At 42.0% G+C, this 20,415-nt stretch overlaps 2 protein-coding genes across 2 annotated transcripts in view; both read right to left on the reverse strand.

Annotated features, from left to right (window-relative positions):
• Window positions 1-20,415, reverse strand: part of LOC147329904 (uncharacterized) — a 195,341-nt gene that overhangs the window by 82,924 nt on the left and 92,002 nt on the right. The window lies entirely within an intron of this gene.
• The window catches only part of LOC147329916 (bactericidal permeability-increasing protein-like), a 36,919-nt gene that overhangs the window by 1,581 nt on the left and 14,923 nt on the right, over window positions 1-20,415 (reverse strand). Inside the window, exons 2-14 of the mRNA XM_086291314.1 lie at window positions 3,545-3,655; window positions 3,337-3,451; window positions 3,105-3,236; window positions 2,866-3,021; window positions 2,689-2,752; window positions 2,295-2,355; window positions 2,125-2,216; window positions 1,846-2,022; window positions 1,706-1,765; window positions 1,466-1,633; window positions 1,314-1,381; window positions 1,187-1,229; window positions 1,049-1,112 (exon numbers count right to left, since the gene is read on the reverse strand). Of these exons, the coding sequence (XP_086147440.1) occupies window positions 1,049-1,112; window positions 1,187-1,229; window positions 1,314-1,381; window positions 1,466-1,633; window positions 1,706-1,765; window positions 1,846-2,022; window positions 2,125-2,216; window positions 2,295-2,355; window positions 2,689-2,752; window positions 2,866-3,021; window positions 3,105-3,236; window positions 3,337-3,451; window positions 3,545-3,647 (1,303 nt within the window). The 5' untranslated portion in view covers window positions 3,648-3,655. The remainder of the gene's footprint in view (window positions 1-1,048; window positions 1,113-1,186; window positions 1,230-1,313; window positions 1,382-1,465; window positions 1,634-1,705; window positions 1,766-1,845; window positions 2,023-2,124; window positions 2,217-2,294; window positions 2,356-2,688; window positions 2,753-2,865; window positions 3,022-3,104; window positions 3,237-3,336; window positions 3,452-3,544; window positions 3,656-20,415) is intronic.

Here is a 20,415-nt window from a genome sequence, read left to right on the forward strand (position 1 = left end):
ATGTATTACATAACATACTGACATCAATAAAATTAAAATACAATTTAAGAGAAAACAGTGGAATGTGTTAAAGTAAGGTCTCTGATGAACTTCATTCATTTAAACTGTTAGAAAATAGACTCCCACAGTGCAAATTAAAAACAGCAGACTCATTAGAAGTGGTAAAGAGATGCACAAGGAGATGACCCTGAAGGTGATTCAAAGGTATATATTTTTGGAACATTTTGTGATTTCCCCAATAAGAAAATGGGGTCGAATCTTAAAATAAATGGTAAAATATTCAGAAGACCAGTACAAGCTCTATTCACTAGCTGGGCCCACGTGCCCATTTTAGGTTTGACAGCGTTTTAGTAGTTAAAGGTGAATGGCTTAGACATGAATTGAGCTGCGGTTTGGGGAAGGCCTCGAAGGGGGCTGGTGGCGGACCTGGCAGATCCCCATGCACTAAACAGAAGTGAAGAAGTTAAAGAATTGAAAAGTGGAGGGAAGGTGAGGCACGTAAATGAGAACGAACATCTGTTAGAACTGGAGGAACTACATAGATGAGAACCCGGAGGAGCATATTTGGAGGCGTGGTCCCACTCCTGAAATTCCCGATATTTTATCTCCAATAAAAGCAGGAGTGAAGGTAGGTGGGTACAGTTCCTGTACTGTGGTGGAAGTATTCTGGATTCTTGTAAATTACTTGAATAACTTTATCTTTTATGTTTTAAATTCTTAACAACACCTGAGAGGTAAATAATGAACTTCTTCCGATTTCATAAACTTATTGACTTTATAAAATATGAGCTGGTAGCGTAAATTAAATCAACAGAAAGAAAGAAATGGAATGAGAATAGTCTCCATATAAGCAAGAGCTGGGGGTCTGTTTTACACAATACAATAGCTAAAAATGATAATCCTGCTGGTCCCTCGTGTTGTTTGTCTAATATTCCCTGGAACTTTGGAGCTGCTGTGAAAATACAAATGGAAATCTTCTTTGGAGATTTTGGTGAAAAAAAATAAAAATAAAAAAACTCTTTAGAGTTCAAAGTGAGGATGAACTCACCATTAACTGTGGGTATCACCACCAATTGGAAGACCCCTTGTAAGATGCTATTGAGGGCGCTGACCTGTAGGTTAGATGTAGGGTTAGTTTGAGTTGCTGATGGTTCAGACTGTTATTGTATAAAAATGCACTTCTTACCTGAAAGTCTCCCACATTACTTTTGTCCAGGGTCAGATCCATTCTGTGCAAATTAGACTAAATTAGAACGTGATGTTCATCTTAACAAAGACCTCTCGCCCCCATTTTTCTTTGCCAGTTAACTCACTTGTTGAGGGTGACAGCTGCAGCCAATTTCATTTCACTGACAAACATACGGGCACTCACGCTGACCTCCTGTCAAGGCAATGGTGGTTCATTTCAGATAGTTTTCTAAAACCACAAAGACAATTTAAAAATCATATCAGCTGGGTAACTTACCAAGTTCAGGACAAAAAGAGGCGACAGAATAGAGTTGGGCTGGATGGCAAAGGCCGTCACTGTGGTGGTGGCCTGGACTGTTGCGTTGTTGGGCTCAAAGGTCAGTGTGGGGATTTTCTCCATCTTCACCAGTAGCTTTATCATCAGACCTGGGAACTGCTTAGCAATCTAGAAAAAAAGAATTTCATGTGAAAAACTGCCAAGAATGAGTCGCATAAAATGACTGGGATGTGTTGTCACCTCTGGGATAATGACTCCAAACGTTTTGGTGTTGAGTCGGATTGGAAAGCTTTTTGGTATCTGGCACGACAAAGTGAGAAAGGTTAGATCAGTTTGATGTCCTGAAAAGAAGGTATGAGACTCAGGAGGCAGCAGTTTACCATGTCGTCAGTGATGGACAGGCTGAGGACTCCAGCATTGTTGTAGGCGAAGGCTGCAGAGTTGACAGTAAAGGCAGACATGCCGATGTACAACATGTTGTTGTTCTGGGGTGGCAGGTTAAAGGCCGCTGGTGAGAACGGAGGCTCCTGATGCTTCCCGATGTTGTAAAATTCCCCCTGAGAAAGAAGACCCAGAAAACAATGCTCCAGATTTTTTTTTAAATAATAAAATGATATCTTTAGATTCCTGTAAAAATGTAGTGTTGCATAATTCTTTACCTTCAAGCTCAGATCTATCGAGGACTTTAAAACAGTCGGTGACGATACCATGGAATATTCAATCTCTGCATACTTGTCCACCTGGTCTAAGACTGCATAGAGACAGAAGCTCACTCATGTGTTCATCACCAGTGAAACAGCTGATTGACTAACTAAACAGGATACTTTACCATTGAGAGTTTTCAGCTGAGGGTTTAAATCAGATACTGCATCAGCCACCAGGGGGCAGATCTGCAACAGCAAGTAATGAAAAGAAGAACCTTATTTTCAGGAAGAAATCTGGAGACAGTGGTTTGTATCGAAGAAAGTCATCATTAAAGGCTCACAGCGGTATTTCAAAATTAAACATTTGGTGAATGTTTCAAACAAAAGAGCAGTTGTGGAAAAAATTAATCAATGCACATGAGCAACAGTGAAGCTTGGCACATCTGTAGATGTACCTTTTATATTATATATTCATTCTACTTCAGAGTAAAAGATAATGTGAGACACTGTGCACTAGCAGACACTTCTGGTCAGTTGCATGAGCTGGATTTCTGCTGCATGTAGCCGATTTGCTCTCACCTGTTTCTGGAGTGCATTGCGCAGAGCCTTATCAATAAATGTTGTGAAGAGATTGTACAGCCAGCTAACAAAATACAAACAAAAACAGTAACAGCAGGATTTAGAGAAATTCTGCCATTTGTCAAGAAAATGAAGTAAAATAGTAAAATCCTTCTCCCTCACAGCTGGGTTTCTCACCTCGCTCCACCATGAAACTTGACCTTTGCACTTCCAACAGTGGCTGAGCAGCTGTCACTGCTGACCACTGGTCGGCCTGTCTCGTCACTCTTGATGGAGATGGTTGTAGCGATACTGAGACCATTCACATTCAAGTCAAAGGACCCGCTGTCCTTTCTAGTAAAAGAGAAAAAATATCAGATATTATATTTTTAAGCAGATAAATTACTTCTCTAAAGAAGAGATGTTACCTCACTCACATTATTCGCAGGTACTTGACCCTCCAGTTTCCATTCAGACTGATGAAGGCATCACCTATAGACAGTGTGACTCCAGTCCCTGGCACCAGGTCCACTGAAGACTTTGGTAAGCCCACATTAACTATGTGGATACTGGAGGAATTAATGTGTTTTTGTTAAAGAAGGAAAAGGACAAAATAACAGTTTGCTACAGAATCTAAACACATGTAAAAGAAAAAATCTGGTGGCTTACTTTGACAAACTATACTGAACCTTTCCAATCAGAAACACCTTCTCTGTCCCAGAAAAGTCTGGAATTTTGATTGATCCGAGTTTCTGCTGGATGACAGCCATGCCCAGTTGCCTACCTAAGAAAAACCAAAGAAAAAAAGAATCTGATGAACAAATCCTGGAGAAATCAGTGCTTTTCTAAAAATGAAGCATTTTTACACAAGACTTACCATATTCAATGCCCTTTTCTGTCAGCCTGACCTTTACTCCAGGATTGGTGCTTAAGGTTGTGGGGATGAGAGCCACCAGAACCAGCCAACAGCACAGGAACATCTCAGCAGCTGGAAAAGAAGGACAAGAACATCAGCAAAATTCCTGTTTATGTAAGAGCAACAGAAGACAGAGCAGTACTGTGAAGAAAGATTGGAAAGAAAGAAATTAAAGAAGATGTACAAATACAACATTACTGAAACTGTAAACCTCTGCCAACAGCCAGAGCTCAAGTGGTACATTTTTGTGTAACCTACCGTTCTAACAGAAGTTTAGGGGAGGACCCGTATCAGACTTTCATAGACAGAAGTTAAGAAACACCAACTTGCCCAACTTGGACCAAGCAGTCGCAGCTTCAGGTTTGCAGAGGAATACCCAATTGCCCACACCTGTGCTTATGAAAGGAGCAAAGACCAGCTCCGCCCACCAGGGGCGGTTCCCAGACTCAGGTGTCACCTGTCACATACTGTAAAGCTTGGTATTATTTGAAGAACTTTATGTCCTTGAAAGTTTGTCCTCTTGTTTTGCAGGTATGTCTGTGTTTTAGTTCCTTGTATGAATTTACAGTAAGTACTACACAAGAACCAGGCACAACTCAACTTCCCACTTCCTCATCTCAGTTTTTCAAAGAATTATTGAATGTGTTCAGCTGCCAGGCCGGCGTTTTAAAGAGACAAAGGCTGCTTTCCACTCCATCCTTGTGGACTCAGTATCAGTTATCAGTCCCTTGAGTGAATTTCAAGCATTCAAATGGACTCAAAGATGAACTTGGTGGATTTTGGTCTCTTTATCAAAGTCACTGGGATCTCACACAACACAATTTTGGCTATAACTAAAGTATTAATGTGCTTATTGTGACTGCCATAACCTTTTAACTGGTGTAGCCCTGGCTATATAAGTAGCTCATTATTTAAATTTGTTCATTAATATTGATAGTTAATTGCAAATGTTTAATGTGTTCAAGAATGTATACAAATGCCTGTGTGATATTATTCTGTTATTATATGTTACCTTATAAATGTAATCAAAATAGTTGAATTATGTTAACTGCTGTAGATCATATTATACCCTTTAATATAGAGTGTGTGATTAGTATGTAGTTTTAGTTTGCATTATACTTCTGACTTAAGAGAGTGTGAAAATCATTCGATCTATTTGTTTGACCTGTATTACTCAACACTGTTGAATGTATTACACTGTTTCTTGACATGTTTTACTGCTGAATCATGAAGAGAATGTTGGGTGCAGAGGACCTTGTCCAGATAATAGAAGAAACAGACCACATTCCTTTGGTGAAGAGCAGAAAGACAGGGAGCCGAGGTCATAAAATTTAGGCGCCGTAAGATAGAAAGAATGTGAATGTTTAGGCTTTTACGACCAGGTGGGGGCCACTAGAGAGTATAAAAAGCTGTGTAACCCGTCACCATTTTGAGACTTGCTGTGACCCTCTGCATGCAGCTCTCCCCATCATGATGGCTTAAATGCTCATAAGTGTTGAATTCTATGGAAATAAATGATTGTTGATTGAGCATTTATACACCGAGTATTGTCCTTCCTTCAGCCCAAAGATTCAAAGAATTGGGAGATTTCAACAACTTGGTGCCGTGTGACCCGGATCTTTGGTGTGCTGAGGAGGTGCAGATTTGGCCTTTGGTGAGATCGTGGGGCGAGGCGAACAGAAGGCCGGCCTAAAACAGAAAGGTAAGCACAGCCTGTTGTATTACAAATACCAAATGTGCATATTGGGCTTTCCAAATTAATCTGTTCGCTGAGTCACATGTATTTTCACATTAAATTTGTCGGTGTCTGGTTTTTGGCGCAAGATACTAACAACATAAGTTGAGGCTGAATTCCAGTGTGTTAAATAAACTGCTTCTACCGAGATACTAATAACATACTACGTTGGACTAGTTGCAGTAAACTGCTTCTACCGAGATACTAATAACATACTACGTTGGACTAGTTGCAGCCACTTTACCTTCCACATTTAATTTTGTCTAATACTGGCCTCTGTAGCAATAATACATTAGAATTTTCTTCTGAAGACGCGGCCATTAGTCCAGTACATTGAAGTCGAGGTTTGTTTATTTTGTTTATGGTGTCAGTGACGTCCTGGCTTTTGCCGGCTATGAAATAGAAGTTGATTTAAGGAAAAGCAGATGCTGGCTTCACGGTGCAGTTGAACGCTGGCAACGCGAGAGCGAAACACGTCCGTAGGTTTGGTTTATGATACGGCCGTGTTCCGGTGGTGCGGCCGTGAAGTGCAGTAGTGGTTGGTGCTAGTTTTAGTACATTGGATAGAGGTTTGACGGTGGTTTGTGGCGTCAGTCGAGTTTTAAGGGCTGCGGTCATAATACAAAGTAAAATTTTAAGTACATAGAGCAAAACCTGGTTTATGATGTCAGGTATAACTTCGGGGATGCAAGCATCACTTTTATGATGCGACTTTGCCCCGTTGTGGCGGTCATAAGCGCAGAGAAAGGGGTATTTTGGTCTATGGTGCAGTGTGCTTTAAGAAGATCTAATAGTTGAGCTCAGAGGTTTCTGTGCAAATTTCTGCTGATGAGAGGCGCTCTCTGTGTGTCTCACTGATGGTGTAACGCGCTGTGTGTGTAAGGCGCGCTCTGGCTGTGTGTGAGGCGCGCTGAGTGTGTTTCTGTGTGTGAAGTCTGAACACAGTGACAGTGACGGTTGATGTGTTTGATTAGGAGGACATTAGAGCAAAGACACATTTTAGGATCAAAGGTTGATGCCTAGTGTACCTGTGGAAATAATTTTGCCCTAGGAGTGGCGACCCTCCTGTTCGTGGACGCGCGGCCAGGACCGGCGGCGTCCGGATGCCGAGGTGGTGACTTGGGGAGGTGAGGGCCCCCGCATAGCTACGGAAATAACACTGGGACCGCAGCGTAATCGCGGGTTCACATTTATTCCGGACTAGAACAAGACACATTTTGCGAACAAAGGTTGAGTCTAGATTAGTAAAGAAATAAAAAGGTTAAATTCCTCGTTTCAGTGGTTAAAATTGTTGTGTGCCTGTCCCCTGACGAGTGTGAAATTAAAATAAAGAGGGAATTTGGAGCCACATAGAGATAGACGGGCATAATTGGGTGTATTACTCTGTGGTGTAATAAAAATAAAAAGGAGAGATAGTAAGAGGTGTGCAGTGGAGAATTATGGAGGAGTAGAGAGAGGAATGTGTTGGGAGACTGGCTGCAGTTTACGCTGTCAAGGTAGGCGTGTTGCCTGCTTATCTGTTTAACATGTGATGAAAATGAAATTAAATAAATCTCTTAGTGTGTTAATACAGGAAGCTGCGGACCTGGACCAACTGCCCCCACAAGCACAGCGGCCGAAGCAAAATTATAGGTAATGGGAACCACACCCAGCACAAATCAGCAGCTGTGAAACAGACAGCAGCAAGGAGAGAATTAGAGGAGAAATTAAGAGAAGTTTTTAACTCATAAAATTGGGGCCAACGGACTTGTGGAGGTTGGGAAGGCGTCCGGAGCATTACAACAGAAGGTGAAACAAAAACACACACAAGCAGAGAAGTGTGAGAGAAAGGCTCCTTTTAAGGTAACGCCTAGTTTGAAAAAAGGTTAAAATTAACCTGCTTTTATACAAATGCACATACACGCAATGAAGAAACAGCTTACACTCATGAACACGTGAAGATTTTCCAGCAAGGTTAAAGAAAAATTAACATACTTAAATGATGAAGTTTATACATTACTGACAAAGAAACCCTCTGGGTTGCAGGACAACAATTTAACTAAAAAAAAAAAAAAAAAAAAAAAAAAAAAAGGAACACTGGTCTAACCAACCAGGCAAGACGCAACAAATTTAGTGGTAAAAAGAGTCAAATTGTGACATGTTTTCTGTTGATTGATTAATAAAAGTAATTACTGAATGAAAGAAAATTCCATTTTTGGGCTTTTAAACATGATCTTAAGAATTTTAATATGTACCTGTGTTGTCCTGTCAGCTTGGTGGGTTATGAGTGGATTATATGGTGAGAAAAAACAGAAAAAAAAGGGGGAGAGAAGGCTGACACAGGGCCTGCCCCGTTGTTTCTCCCCTCACTGAATAACACAGCCAACACAACATCATTTTCCTGTTCGTTTGTTTTTGTTTGTTTTTGTTTTGTTTTTGTTTTTTCGTTTTTTCTCTTTATGTTTAATTACAGGCTGCTTTGCCGGCCCATGAAAGTCGAGGCTGACCTGGACTCCCGCTCTCCCCCATACGTGACCCTGACCAAATGCTGCAACAGCTGGACCCACAACAACGACCTGAAAATGTCAACAGTGCTGCAGGAAGGCGATCTTATGCAGCAGAGACGGAGAGCACTAAACCTAAGGCCCGTTTCACTACACGGGGGGAAAATTCCCAGACTGCGTCAGCTGACAGAGCTCAGCTGTGACGAGACGCCCGCCAAGCCCGAAGGAAAAGTAAGGCCGAGCGAAAGAATGCTGACCTTGATAACTTTGCATTCACACTGTGCAGGACAGTGATGGACCAACACGGATGATCGGGCGGCGAAAAAGGGCGTGACCGAGACAAGAGGAGTAACTGAGGACAGAAGGCACCTCAGAATGGACAAAAAAACACAGAAGAAGATGCAGGTTTCACCTGCGGTGAACATCGACACTGGAGAAAGGACTTCCCCAATTGGGGTCAGAACCAGGACGGACAGAATTTTGAGCAGCAGCGGCAGCAGTGGTCGCAAACGAACTGAAAAGGAGGGGAGCGGGACCCCAGGGCACGCTTCAGGCCATGGTTTACCCAGAACACCAGAACAGGGAAGTGATGAACATACACACACACGTCTACACGCACACAGATTCAGAATGAAGTGAAATACACACATGAACACATGTGCACTCGTTGATTGAGTGAGAAATGACACACACACACACACAAACTGGAATGCTGATTCACTGAGAAGTGATGCACACACATACACATGCACACGCTTGTGCAATGAAGAGTGATCCACACGCACACACACACACGCTCATGCAATGAAGAATGCTTTGCTTATGCTGATATGCAAAATGCTGCACACAAACATCCCAATACATAATTTTTATGAGGAGCCATTGATTACCATTGAATACTTAGAATGTGTTATATGTCACCTAGAGGGCATTTATGTAAAGTTAATAAGGTTTAAAACGGTTAGGTTATGAAAACAATGTCTGTGCGTGATGTCTGTTTATGGCTCAAGGCCTTGACTGAATTCTTTGCTGTGCTTCACACAGCCCTAATGAGGAACAGTGGCACAGAGTGAAGATGATGAATTAGTAGTGTAAGTTTTAGGTCGGAGTACGGCATTTTCTGTGATTGAGTTTTGATTCAAGGAGGAACAAAAGGTGTTACGGCACCTGAGGTTCTCATTCCCACACAATATTGTCTTTCTGGTTGATTGTTTGGTTTTGCTTAGCGCTAGCTTGATTTTATCAGTGAGCTTTGGCTTGTGTTCTTTCTCGTAAGCGAGAGAGGGATAGTTTATGCTTGGACATGTCAGCAACGGGCCCTAGTTTTGTGTTATTTTAGTAGTATTTTGTTGGTTATGTCTGTTTTCGTTTTTGTTACAGTGCACTGAGATAAGAAAATCGGAGAGGTGTGATCCACCGGTGGTGATATGTTGATATTTTGTGAGTTCATGATTTAACAATCAGCTCTTTAAACCAGGCCTGAAAGATTGAAATTTAAAGCGCTATGAAATATTATTACTGTAAACAGTTGCAAAGTGTGCTTCTCCATGATTGTAATTGGCTTGGGAGAAATTCACTTATAAGGGACACTGATCACATGAGAAGTCCTTAGTCTAAAAGGATTGCAGCGAGTCAATCCAGAACAAAAGAACAAAGAATTGTTTCCTTTTAAAATGATGACGTCATCTTGCTGGTGATGGAGGCTCGACTAGGTTGCGCGGGAGACTCCATTATCAGCAAAATCTGGTATGAATGTGTGTGGATGAATGCATGTGAATGGACTGTGATGGACTGACGACTAAAAGTTTTGACTGACTTGATACTGAGACAATGACTGCATCAACTTTAGGATTAATACATGCCAATAAACAATTCACCCAGCCGGCAAGAGAAGGGTGGATGCTTCGTTTTGTTTGTTTTGTTTTTGCAGGAGCAGGAGGATAAGAGAGACTGGAGGAGGAGACTGTAGCTTCACATAAGTATGAACTGCAGACTTAACACTTTGGTTGCTAATTCTGAGTTACTGATGTTTGCATTAAGAAAACTGTGCTATATTAGCTGTGCTTTGATTAAGGTATCATGTTATATTATTGGGAATGCCAAATGCTACAGTGGAGGAAAACTTTTGATATCACTCATGACTGGAATATGTTACTATTAACCGTAGCAGGCCACTGTAAAAAAGTCAATTAATTTTATAGAGGACAATCGCCAAAACTTTAACAATACCTATGAATGACTTGCCACATTCAGAATAGAGATATGCAATAACAAACATTGGTCCACGTGATTTAGGTTCTCATTTGAAATAGTAAGTTATTAGATGTAGAATATAATTGACAGGGACATTTGATAGGATGTGGTACTGCAAAAGAACAAGAGCAAAGTAAATAAAGAAAAATATTGTGTTTAGTTTGGATAAATTCAAATTAAAATGTCCCATTACACTCAGAGGATCAATATGGAATAAAACATATGCAAAATTTGTAGGAAGTACATGACTGATAACTGTTCTGTCCTGAGCTTTTGTTTCTATAGCACCCACTTGACCACACCAACAGTTTTCACACCAAAGGAGGGTAATTGCGAATATTTGGGGGAGAAATATCATCAAAACTGGGAATGGTAAGCCCCGAAGGGGGTGATGACACCATAACTTTCACTTATGGTCAAATTCTTAAAATTTGACCCCAAACTTGAAAATTCTTCAAACATTTAGAGACAGAGTGGATAAACATAATGTCGCAAACCACATAAGCATGGAGCATTTGAATCAATAAGATGGTGAAATGACACGCAGTAAAATGTGGATCATGTTGATTATGTTTATTCCAGTGTGCAGAGGAGTCAATTCCTTTCACAAAGTTTATAAATTCACTTGAACCAAAACTAGGAGCACCCGGTGCTGCAAGAGTTAATAGTCACAATACCCAAGGATAAGCACAAGAGCATGACTGATATGATGGGACTGGGATTTTGCTACACTTAATTATTGCAGACACAACTAAAACTTAAACTGAAACTAATCAAAACTAAACTAAACTAGCAAACAATTGGTAAAAACTGATTAAAACTGATATAAAATTGCAAAACTATTACAACCCTGGTCCAGACTAAGATGGCGTTGGACATCTTCAGGGTAGAAAAGGGTTGGTGTGACCAAGGTGTGGTTTGGCTTGTTGTATGTACATATCAAAATGTTACAGCTCTGGATGGACCAGTTACCAGGGCATGGAAGGATGACAGACTTTATTACATGAGGAGAAGGGAAATGTCCGGGATTGAGGATCCTCTGGGATGACAAGGCTGGAGCAACGGTACTCGAGAGAAGAATTTCTGATACTTTCTGAGATATGATGTCACTAACCTTCTCTTTTAATTGTCTAGCTCCAATGAATTGACACATGGGAGTGTGTCAAAAAGGGGGAAGTTGAGTCCGAACATGAAACAATGGTTTTATGAACATCTTAGGACGTTATTTGAGTGTTTAATAATTTAGCTATGGTAAAACTTAAGCATATAATGTGTTAGACTTAGAAATGGTTCACTAATTTTTGATTTCTTTTACACACACATAGAACATGATTAGAATAAGTCCCTGGGTCAAAGAGTCCTGAACATAATATTTTAAACCAAATTTGAATCATTAGAACAACAATGGATAACAATATTAGATTATCAAGGCTAGGGAGAGAGGTGTTTTGGTTTTCTGTCTCTTGCAGAGAAAGGAACAGACACCAGACGGGGACCCGGAGATGTGAGGACCCTTCACAGCAGAGACAGATGTAGGGACTGCCGAGACAGCAACTGGGGTCAAGTGTCATGGCGTTTGGGCTCCTGGAGAACATGGATCCCACAAACACAGCAATAACCATGAAGGGGTTGGCGAAAACCAGGAACACCAGACCAACGAGGTTCGAGAGACTCTTGGCAAAAAGGGGGACACGGCGGCGATCCCAAAACACACAGATCCTTGTTTGAAATCGGGGCAGAATAATCCCCAGAACTGTGCAATGACTAAAGGGTGGTCTAACCCCGGAGGTCGAAGAAAGAAGCTGAGAATCACCCAACTGGAAGACACTGGTAGCTGCAGCAATAAAAATGAAGGTTAAAAGCTCCTTAGACAGAGGTTCTAGTCTAAGTACATCTGAAAGGTATAAGGGGGCATTAAAATGGGAGTGGAAAACTGGAACACCAAAATAAAGCTGTGGGAAAATTGGGAGTGATGGGAGTGTCATCTGTAACTGCTGTTATGGTTGTAAATCTAACTTTGCTTGCATCTGAACTGCGTGAACACAGAGGTCATCCCACATATGGTCCACCCGTTAAAGGGGGACAGAGGGCCTCAGGATCAAGAAGACCTGGACCTTGCAATGCTGGAGTGCATGTTGTAAGTGATCTCTTTGAAGAAAAGAGATCAAAGGGGGAATTGTGATATTATTCTGTTATTATATGTTACCTTATAAATGTAATCAAAATAGTTGAATTATGTTATCTGCTGTAGATCATATTATACCCTTTAATATAGAGTGTGTGATTAGTATGTAGTTTTAGTTTGCATTATACTTCTGACTTAAGAGAGTGTGAAAATCATTCGATCTATTTGTTTGACCTGTATTACTCAACACTGTTGAATGTATTACACTGTTTCTTGACATGTTTTACTGCTGAATCATGAAGAGAATGTTGGGTGCAGAGGACCTTGTCCAGATAATAGAAGAAACAGACCACATTCCTTTGGTGAAGAGCAGAAAGACAGGGAGCCGAGGTCATAAAATTTAGGCGCCGTAAGATAGAAAGAATGTGAATGTTTAGGCTTTTACGACCAGGTGGGGGCCACTAGAGAGTATAAAAAGCTGTGTAACCCGTCACCATTTTGAGACTTGCTGTGACCCTCTGCATGCAGCTCTCCCCATCATGATGGCTTAAATGCTCATAAGTGTTGAATTCTATGGAAATAAATGATTGTTGATTGAGCATTTATACACCGAGTATTGTCCTTCCTTCAGCCCAAAGATTCAAAGAATTGGGAGATTTCAACACCTGCAAAGTATGTGATGTGTGTCAGTTAAATGCACAACCTTCTTATTTGTATTTTGAGGTTTATGTCATTATTTTTGATATGGTATTGATATGTACTACAGCTCCAGTGAACCCTGAAGTAGTCTCAGGTAGAGGGGTGGGAGTAAGTGGGGAGCCGCGTGCACTCTGCAGGAAGTGAGAGAGACGAGAGCTGAACAGTGTCGAGTGAACGCAGAGTTCATAGAAGGGCGACCGATGTATTTTCGGGTTGACGGATAGTTAACTGGAGTCGAGAACTGTTGTAACCTACTGTGAGGTAATTGTGAATTTTGTCTGACACTTGTACCCAATGTTATTGTGTAAAACGGGCTAACTGCTAACCGCGATTAGCCGCTAGCACAACCGCTAACATAGCCGCTAGCGTAGCCTAGCATATTCGCTCTTGTTCTGCTCTGTTTTTATTTATTAAGCTAATGCTAAGATTGAATGTTATCGCATGTGAACTGGCATTTAGCGGGGTTGTGTGATTCAGTAGGAGGAGACGGACGTCTTGCTGGCGTGTCAGAGAGGTCCCTTCTGCTGGTGTGCTGAAGTTATGTGTTCACGTGGGAGCACGTGGAAAGGACGACTGTGAGTGCTGCTGCCGCGGCCTGCTGGTAGCCGTGACCCAGTTTCCCCGCTATCCCCTTGAACTGCCTGGAGGTGTGAGTACTGTTGTTGCACGTGCTTTTTATTTTTACTGCTTGGCAACAAGTGAAGCGACCATATTGTTTTAGGTCCCAACGCACCCGAGCCACGACTCAGGCCTGCAACGAGGGGTTTGCTAGCAGAAAGACTGTATCACTTGGAGTGTTTGTGTTGGTGAGAGTGCATGTGGGCCTACAATATTATTTGATTATTTTGTTTCTGTTGAGGTAGATACCTTACTATTGTTTAACAAACTTTATTGATTTTACTTATTTTCTTTTGTGTTGTTAATTAAGCATTCACTAAAGTGGAGTTAACTTTATAATTAACCTGCTTGTGTGTGATTTATTTCCATATAGTGTAGATTTATTGTACATTTAATACCATAAGCATTAAAAAGGGAGTATCAATAGGAAAGTAACAACAGGAACCCAGGGCCCCTCTCAATAGAACGTGGGACGGGTGTTACACTGTTATGGAGGCACCGCTGGGATACTCCCGTGCTTAACTTTTCTAGTTTGTTCTTTAAAGTTCAATTCAATTCAATTCAATTTTATTTATATAGCGCCAAATCACAACAAAAGTCGCCTCAAGGCGCTTCATAGATACAGAGAAAAACCCAACAATCATATGACCCCCTATGAGCAAGCACTTTGGCGACAGTGGGAAGGAAAAACTCCCTTTTAACAGGAAGAAACCTCCGGCAGAACCAGGCTCAGGGAGGGGCGGCCATCTGCTGCGACCGGTTGGGGTGAGAGAAGGAAGACAGGATAAAGACATGCTGTGGAAGAGAGACAGAGGTTAATAACAGATATGATTCAATGCAGAGAGGTCTATTAATACATAGTGAGTGAGAAAGGTGACTGGAAAGGAAAAACTCAATGCATCATGGGAATCCCCCGGCAGCCTACATCTATTGCAGCATAACAAAGGGAGGATTCAGGGTCACCTGGTCCAGCCCTAACTATATGCTTTAGAAAAAAGGAAAGTTTTAAGCCTAATCTTAAAAGTAGAGATAGTGTCTGTCTCCCGAATCCAAACTGGAAGCTGGTTCCACAGAAGAGGGGCCTGAAAACTGAAGGCTCTCCCTCCCATTCTACTTTTAAATACTCTAGGAACAACAAGTAGGCCTGCAGAGCGAGAGCGGAGCGCTCTAATAGGGTGATATGGTACTACAAGGTCATTAAGATAAGATGGGGCCTGATTATTTAAGACCTTGTATGTGAGGAGCAGGATTTTGAATTCAATTCTGGATTTAACAGGAAGCCAATGAAGGGAAGCCAAAACAGGAGAAATATGCTCTCTCTTTCTAGTCCCTGTCAGGACTCTTGCTGCAGCATTTTGGATTAGCTGAAGGCTTTTCAGTGAGTTTTTTGGACATCCTGATAATAATGAATTACAGTAGTCCAGCCTGGAAGTAATAAATGCATGAACTAGTTTTTCAGCGTCACTCTGAGACAGGATATTTCTAATTTTAGAGATGTTGCGCAAATGGAAGAAAGCAGTCTTACATATTTGTTTAATATGTGCGTTGAAGGACATGTCCTGGTCAAAAATGACTCCAAGGTTCCTCACCGCGTTACTGGAGGCCAAGGTAATGCCATCCAGAGTAAGAATCTGATTAGATACCATATTTCTAAGATTTTCAGGGCCGAGTACAATAACCTCAGTTTTATCTGAATTAAGAAGCAGAAAGTTAGCGGCCATCCAGGTCTTTATGTCTTTAAGACATTCCTGCAGTTTAACTAATTGGTGTGTGTTATCTGGCTTCATGGACAGATAGAGCTGGGTGTCATCTGCATAGCAGTGAAAATGTATGCTATGTCTTCTAATGATACTGCCTAAGGGAAGCATGTATAATGTAAACAGAATTGGTCCTAGCACTGAACCCTGTGGAACTCCATAATTAACCTCAGTGTGTGAAGAGGACTCTCCATTTACATGCACGAATTGGAGTCTATTAGATAGATATGATACAAACCACTGCAGCGCAGTACTTGTAATACCTACAGCATGTTCTAATCGCTCTAATAGGATATTATGGTCAACAGTATCGAACGCTGCACTGAGGTCTAGCAGGACAAGCACAGAGATGAGTCCACTGTCAGAGGCCATAAGAAGATCATTTGTAACCTTCACTAAAGCTGTTTCTGTGCTGTGCTGAGCTCTGAAACCTGACTGAAACTCTTCAAATAAACCATTCCTCTGCAGATGATCTGTTAGCTGTTTGACAACTACTCTTTCAAGGATTTTTGATATGAAAGGAAGGTTGGAGATTGGCCTATAATTAGCTAAGACTGCTGGGTCTAGAGATGGCTTTTTGAGTAAAGGTTTAACTACAGCCAGCTTGAAGGCCTGTGGTACATAGCCGATTATTAGAGATAGGTTGATCATATTTAAGATCGAAGAATTAATTAATGGCAGGACTTCTTTGAGCAGTTTTGTAGGAATGGGGTCTAAAAGACACGTTGATGGTTTGGAGGAAGTAATTATTGAAGTTAACTCAGAAAGATCAATTGGAGAAAAAGAGTCTAACTTAATATCAATGGTACTAAGAGTAGCTGTAGATAATATTACATCTGTGGGATGATTATTGGTAATTTTTTCTCTAATGATAAAAATTTTATTTGTGAAGAAGTTCATGAAGTCATTACTAGTTAACGTTAAAGGGATGGTTGGCTCAAAAGAGCTCTGACTTTTTGTCAGCCTGGCTACAGTGCTGAAGAGAAACCTGGGGTTGTTCTTATTTTCTTCAATCAGTGATGAATAGTAAGATGTTCTGGCTTTGCGGAGGGCTTTCTTATAAAGCAGCAAACTATTTCTCCAGGCTAAATGATGATCCTCTAGATTTGTGACACGCCATTTCCTCTCCAGATTACGAGTCATCTGCTTTAGGGTACGTGTTTCAGAATTATACCACGGAGTCAGGTACTTCTGATTTGAGGCCTTAGTTTTCACAGGAGCTACAGTATCCAGAGTCGTACGTAGTGAGGAGGTGAAATTATTAACAAGATAATCGACCTCTGTTGGGGTAGCGTTCAGATAGCTGCTTTGCTCTGTGTTGGTACAGGGCATTGGAGATGATAACAGTGGGTGGATTATATTCTTAAACTTAGTTACAGTGCTTTCAGAAAGACATCTACTTTGATAAAGTCTACTCTTCACCGCTGTGTAATCAATTATTGTAAAAGTAAATGTTATCAGGAAATGATCAGACAGGAGAGGGTTTTCAGGAAACACTGTTAAATGTTCAGGTTCGATGCCATATGTTAAAACAAGATCTAGAGTGTGATTAAAGTGGTGGGTGGGTTCTTTTACATTTTGAGAGAAACCAATTGAGTCTAATAACAGATTAAATGCCATGTTGAGGCTGTCATTTTTAGCATCTACATGGATGTTAAAATCACCCACAATAATTATTTTATCTGAGCTCAGAACTAAATTAGATATAAAGTCTGAGAAATCAGACAGAAACTCTGTGTAAGGCCCAGGTGGACGATAGATGATAACAAGTAAGACTGGTTTCTGAGTTTCACAGCTGGGGTGGACAATGTTAAGCATCAGGCTTTCAAATGAATTAAAAGTCTGTCTTGGTCTTTCATTAATTAATAGGCTGGTGTGAAAAATTGCTGCCACACCGCCCCCTCGGCCTGTGCTTCGAGGTTTCTGGTAGTTAGAATGGCTCGGGGGTGTTGATTCATTTAAACTAACATAATCATCCTGCTGCAACCAGGTTTCTGTAAGGCAGAGTAAATCAATTTGTTGATCAATTATTAAGTCATGTACTAACAGAGACTTGGAGGAGAGAGACCTAATATTTAATAATCCACATTTCACTGTTTTACTCTTTGGTTCAGATGTGGATACTGTATTGTTCTTTCTTTGTGATTGTTTATGTTTAAGTTGTTTGTTGCTGGTTTTTAGTTTGTTTTTTGTCTTTTTGGAAGCTGACACAGTCTCTATGGAGATGGGTTTTTGGGGGGGTAGCAGGAGGAGAGAAGCTGCAGAGAAGCGTGTAAGACTGCAACTCTGCTTCCTGGTCCCAACTCTGGATAGTCATATTTTGGGGGGTTTAATAAATTTGTCCATATTTCTAGAAATGAGAGCTGCTCCATCCAAAGTGGGATGGATGCCGTCTCTCCTAACAAGACCAGGTTTCCTCCAGAAGGTTTGCCAATTATCTATGAAGCCCACATCGTTTCTGGGACACCACTCAGACAGCCAGCAATTTAAGGAGAACATGCGGCTAAACATGTCACTCCTGGTCTGATTGGGGAGGGGACCAGAGAAAACTACAGAGTCCGACATTGTTTTGGCAAAGTTGCACACCGATTCAATATTGATTTTAGTGACCTCCGATTGGCGTAACCGGGTGTCATTACTGCCGACGTGAATTATGATTTTACTGAATTTACGTTTACCCTTAGCCAGCAGTTTTAAATTTCCTTCAATGTCGCCTGCTCTGGCCCCTGGAAGACAATTGACTATGGTTGCCGGTGTCTCTAGCTTCACATGTCTGAGAACAGAATCGCCAATTACCAGAGTTTGACCCCCGGCGGGTGTGTCGCCGAGTGGGGAAAAACGGTTAGACACATGAACGGGTTGGTGGTGTACCTGGGGCTTCTGTTTAGGACTATGCTTCCTCCTCACCGTGACCCAGCCGCCCTGATTCCCCAGCTGCTTGGGACCTGCCGGGGAACAGCTAGCGGGGCCTACGCTATTTTCGGCTGCACCAGCTACAGGGGCCTGGCTAGCTGCGGGTGAATGAAGGGTGCGAAGCCGAGTCTCCAATTCAGTAATCCTGGCCTCCAGAGCTGCAAATATGCTACATTTGTTACAGATATCATTACTGCTAAAGGAGGCCGAGGAGTAACTAAACATCTGACACAATGAGCAAGAAAGTGCAGGAGGGACAGGTGAAGTAGCCATGGTGCTAATGAGTCGGCTACGAGCTAAGCTAGGCTAGCGAGACAGTACAGAGACAGTGAGTGAATACTTTGGCTATAAATTAGGTAGTGAGTACACAGAAAGTGTGCTTCGGAGGAAGCACGTGAAGATTATACTATGAAAGAAGAATGTATTTAAAAGTTGTTAATTAAATCGCTAAGCAAATAAGCTACTCAGAAACACCACTGTGTTTGAGCAGGAACAGGAAGTGATACTCTACCACAGAGCGAGCGAACACCAAGTGACAGCGCCACCAAGAGTCAGCAAAGGTTGAGAAGGATTATTTTGTTTACAGATTTGCACAGCTTAGCACACCAGCATTAGGGTTTGTATGATGACTACTCGAAAAGAGTCTCAAATTGCACCTGAGCTTAGTAGCTGGTGCAGTAAAGCAGGTATAGACCCAAACCGGGCTTTTGTACTGCATGATGTTCCTTCTGATTTTGACTTATCAGACATTGAAGAGACAGCTCAGTCAGTGAAAGCTTTTGGAAGAGTAAAAGTGAGAGATAGACTAAGAGACGCCCAGACAGGCAATAACCTTGTGCTGTGTGAATGCCGTCAAGATATTCAGCCAGACCGCATACCACCACATGTACAGCCATTGAACGGAGGTCCTGTCTGGAAGATTTCCCTCCTCACTGAATCTGTGAGGTCAGCTGATGACTTCTCAGCCAAGCTTAAGAAACTAATGGTAGAAGAAGGCAAAACAATTTATGATGTTAGTGCCTTGCTGTCTACTGAAACCCCACAGGAAAACTCCCCTGAATCCATCATTCGGGCAGTCGGAGACCTGTTAGCGAAAACTATGCGACCTACCAGTGAGAATACTGCATCTCGACATCTGCGGATATTCTCTGGCCACTCTCCCACTCCAGCAGGTGAAGAGAGCCTTGATAGCTGGGTTGAGCAGGCTCGCCTGATGATTGAAGAGTGTGACTGCTCCGAGCGAGAGAAGCGAAGGAGAGTAGTTGAGAGCCTAAAGGGACCGGCGTTGGAGATCATCCAAGCTGTATGGCGAGATAACCCTGATGCTAGCCCGGAGAGCTATGTAGAGGCTCTAGAAAGTGCATTTGGATCCCTGGAGTCAGGTGAAGACTTGTACCTCGCCTTCAGGAGCCTGGGTCAACAGCGAGGAGAAAAGCTGTCAGACTTCCTGAGAAGATTGGAACGCTCTCTGACCAAAGTAGTGCAGAGAGGGGGTCTCCCTAGCCATCGAGTCGACCGTGCACGTATTGACCAGCTTATACGGGGTGCAACTCAGTCAGAGATAATGTTACTGCAGCTAAGACTCAGAGAAAGAAAGGAAGAGCCACCCGCTTTCCTGAAGCTGCTCAGTGAGATTCGAGAAGAAGAAGACCATGCAAGAGTGAGGCATGAGTCAAACACCACAGTTAGACAAGTGAAAGTTGGCGAAGAGACAAAAGCCAAATCGACAGAGGTTCAAGAGCTCAAAGCCGAGATCAAAGAGTTACGCTCTGAGTTTAAAGAGTTAACAAGCAAGCGCTCAGATGCTGAGCTAATGTTGAAACAAACCAAGAAAGTTGCTGAGGCTGGGGCGGAGAATGAAGTCCAACAGTTAAAGCAGCAAGTTCAACAGTTACAACACCAGCTGACTGTTATGGCAGTGTCACAGGGTTCAACCCAAACTGACTCAACAAAGAGAGATGGGAGAGCCAGACGAAGCAAGGTAAACAGACCATATGCTGCAAAAGATTCAGAAAGTTACTTCTGTTACCGGTGTGGGGAGAATGGCCATATTGCCACCCGCTGCATGGCTCCTGAAAACACTGCCAAAGTGTTATGGGAAAATGTTTTTATGCTTTGCTTCATAATAATAGTGTTCATAGCAACAGCAACAGTTAAAGAATGCATTCCTGAATGGCCTCCTCCCAAAAGTGAGGGCCCACGTAGAAAAACACTGGGTCACACAAAATACAGGAAGTCTGCCAGACATG

This window comes from Aulonocara sp. 'chitande type north' Nkhata Bay, linkage group LG5 (genome assembly GCF_057382095.1).
Source record: "Aulonocara sp. 'chitande type north' Nkhata Bay isolate Kocher_YH1m ecotype deep benthic linkage group LG5, A_spYH_male_GT1.1, whole genome shotgun sequence".
Taxonomy (NCBI): Eukaryota; Metazoa; Chordata; class Actinopteri; order Cichliformes; family Cichlidae; genus Aulonocara; species Aulonocara sp. 'chitande type north' Nkhata Bay.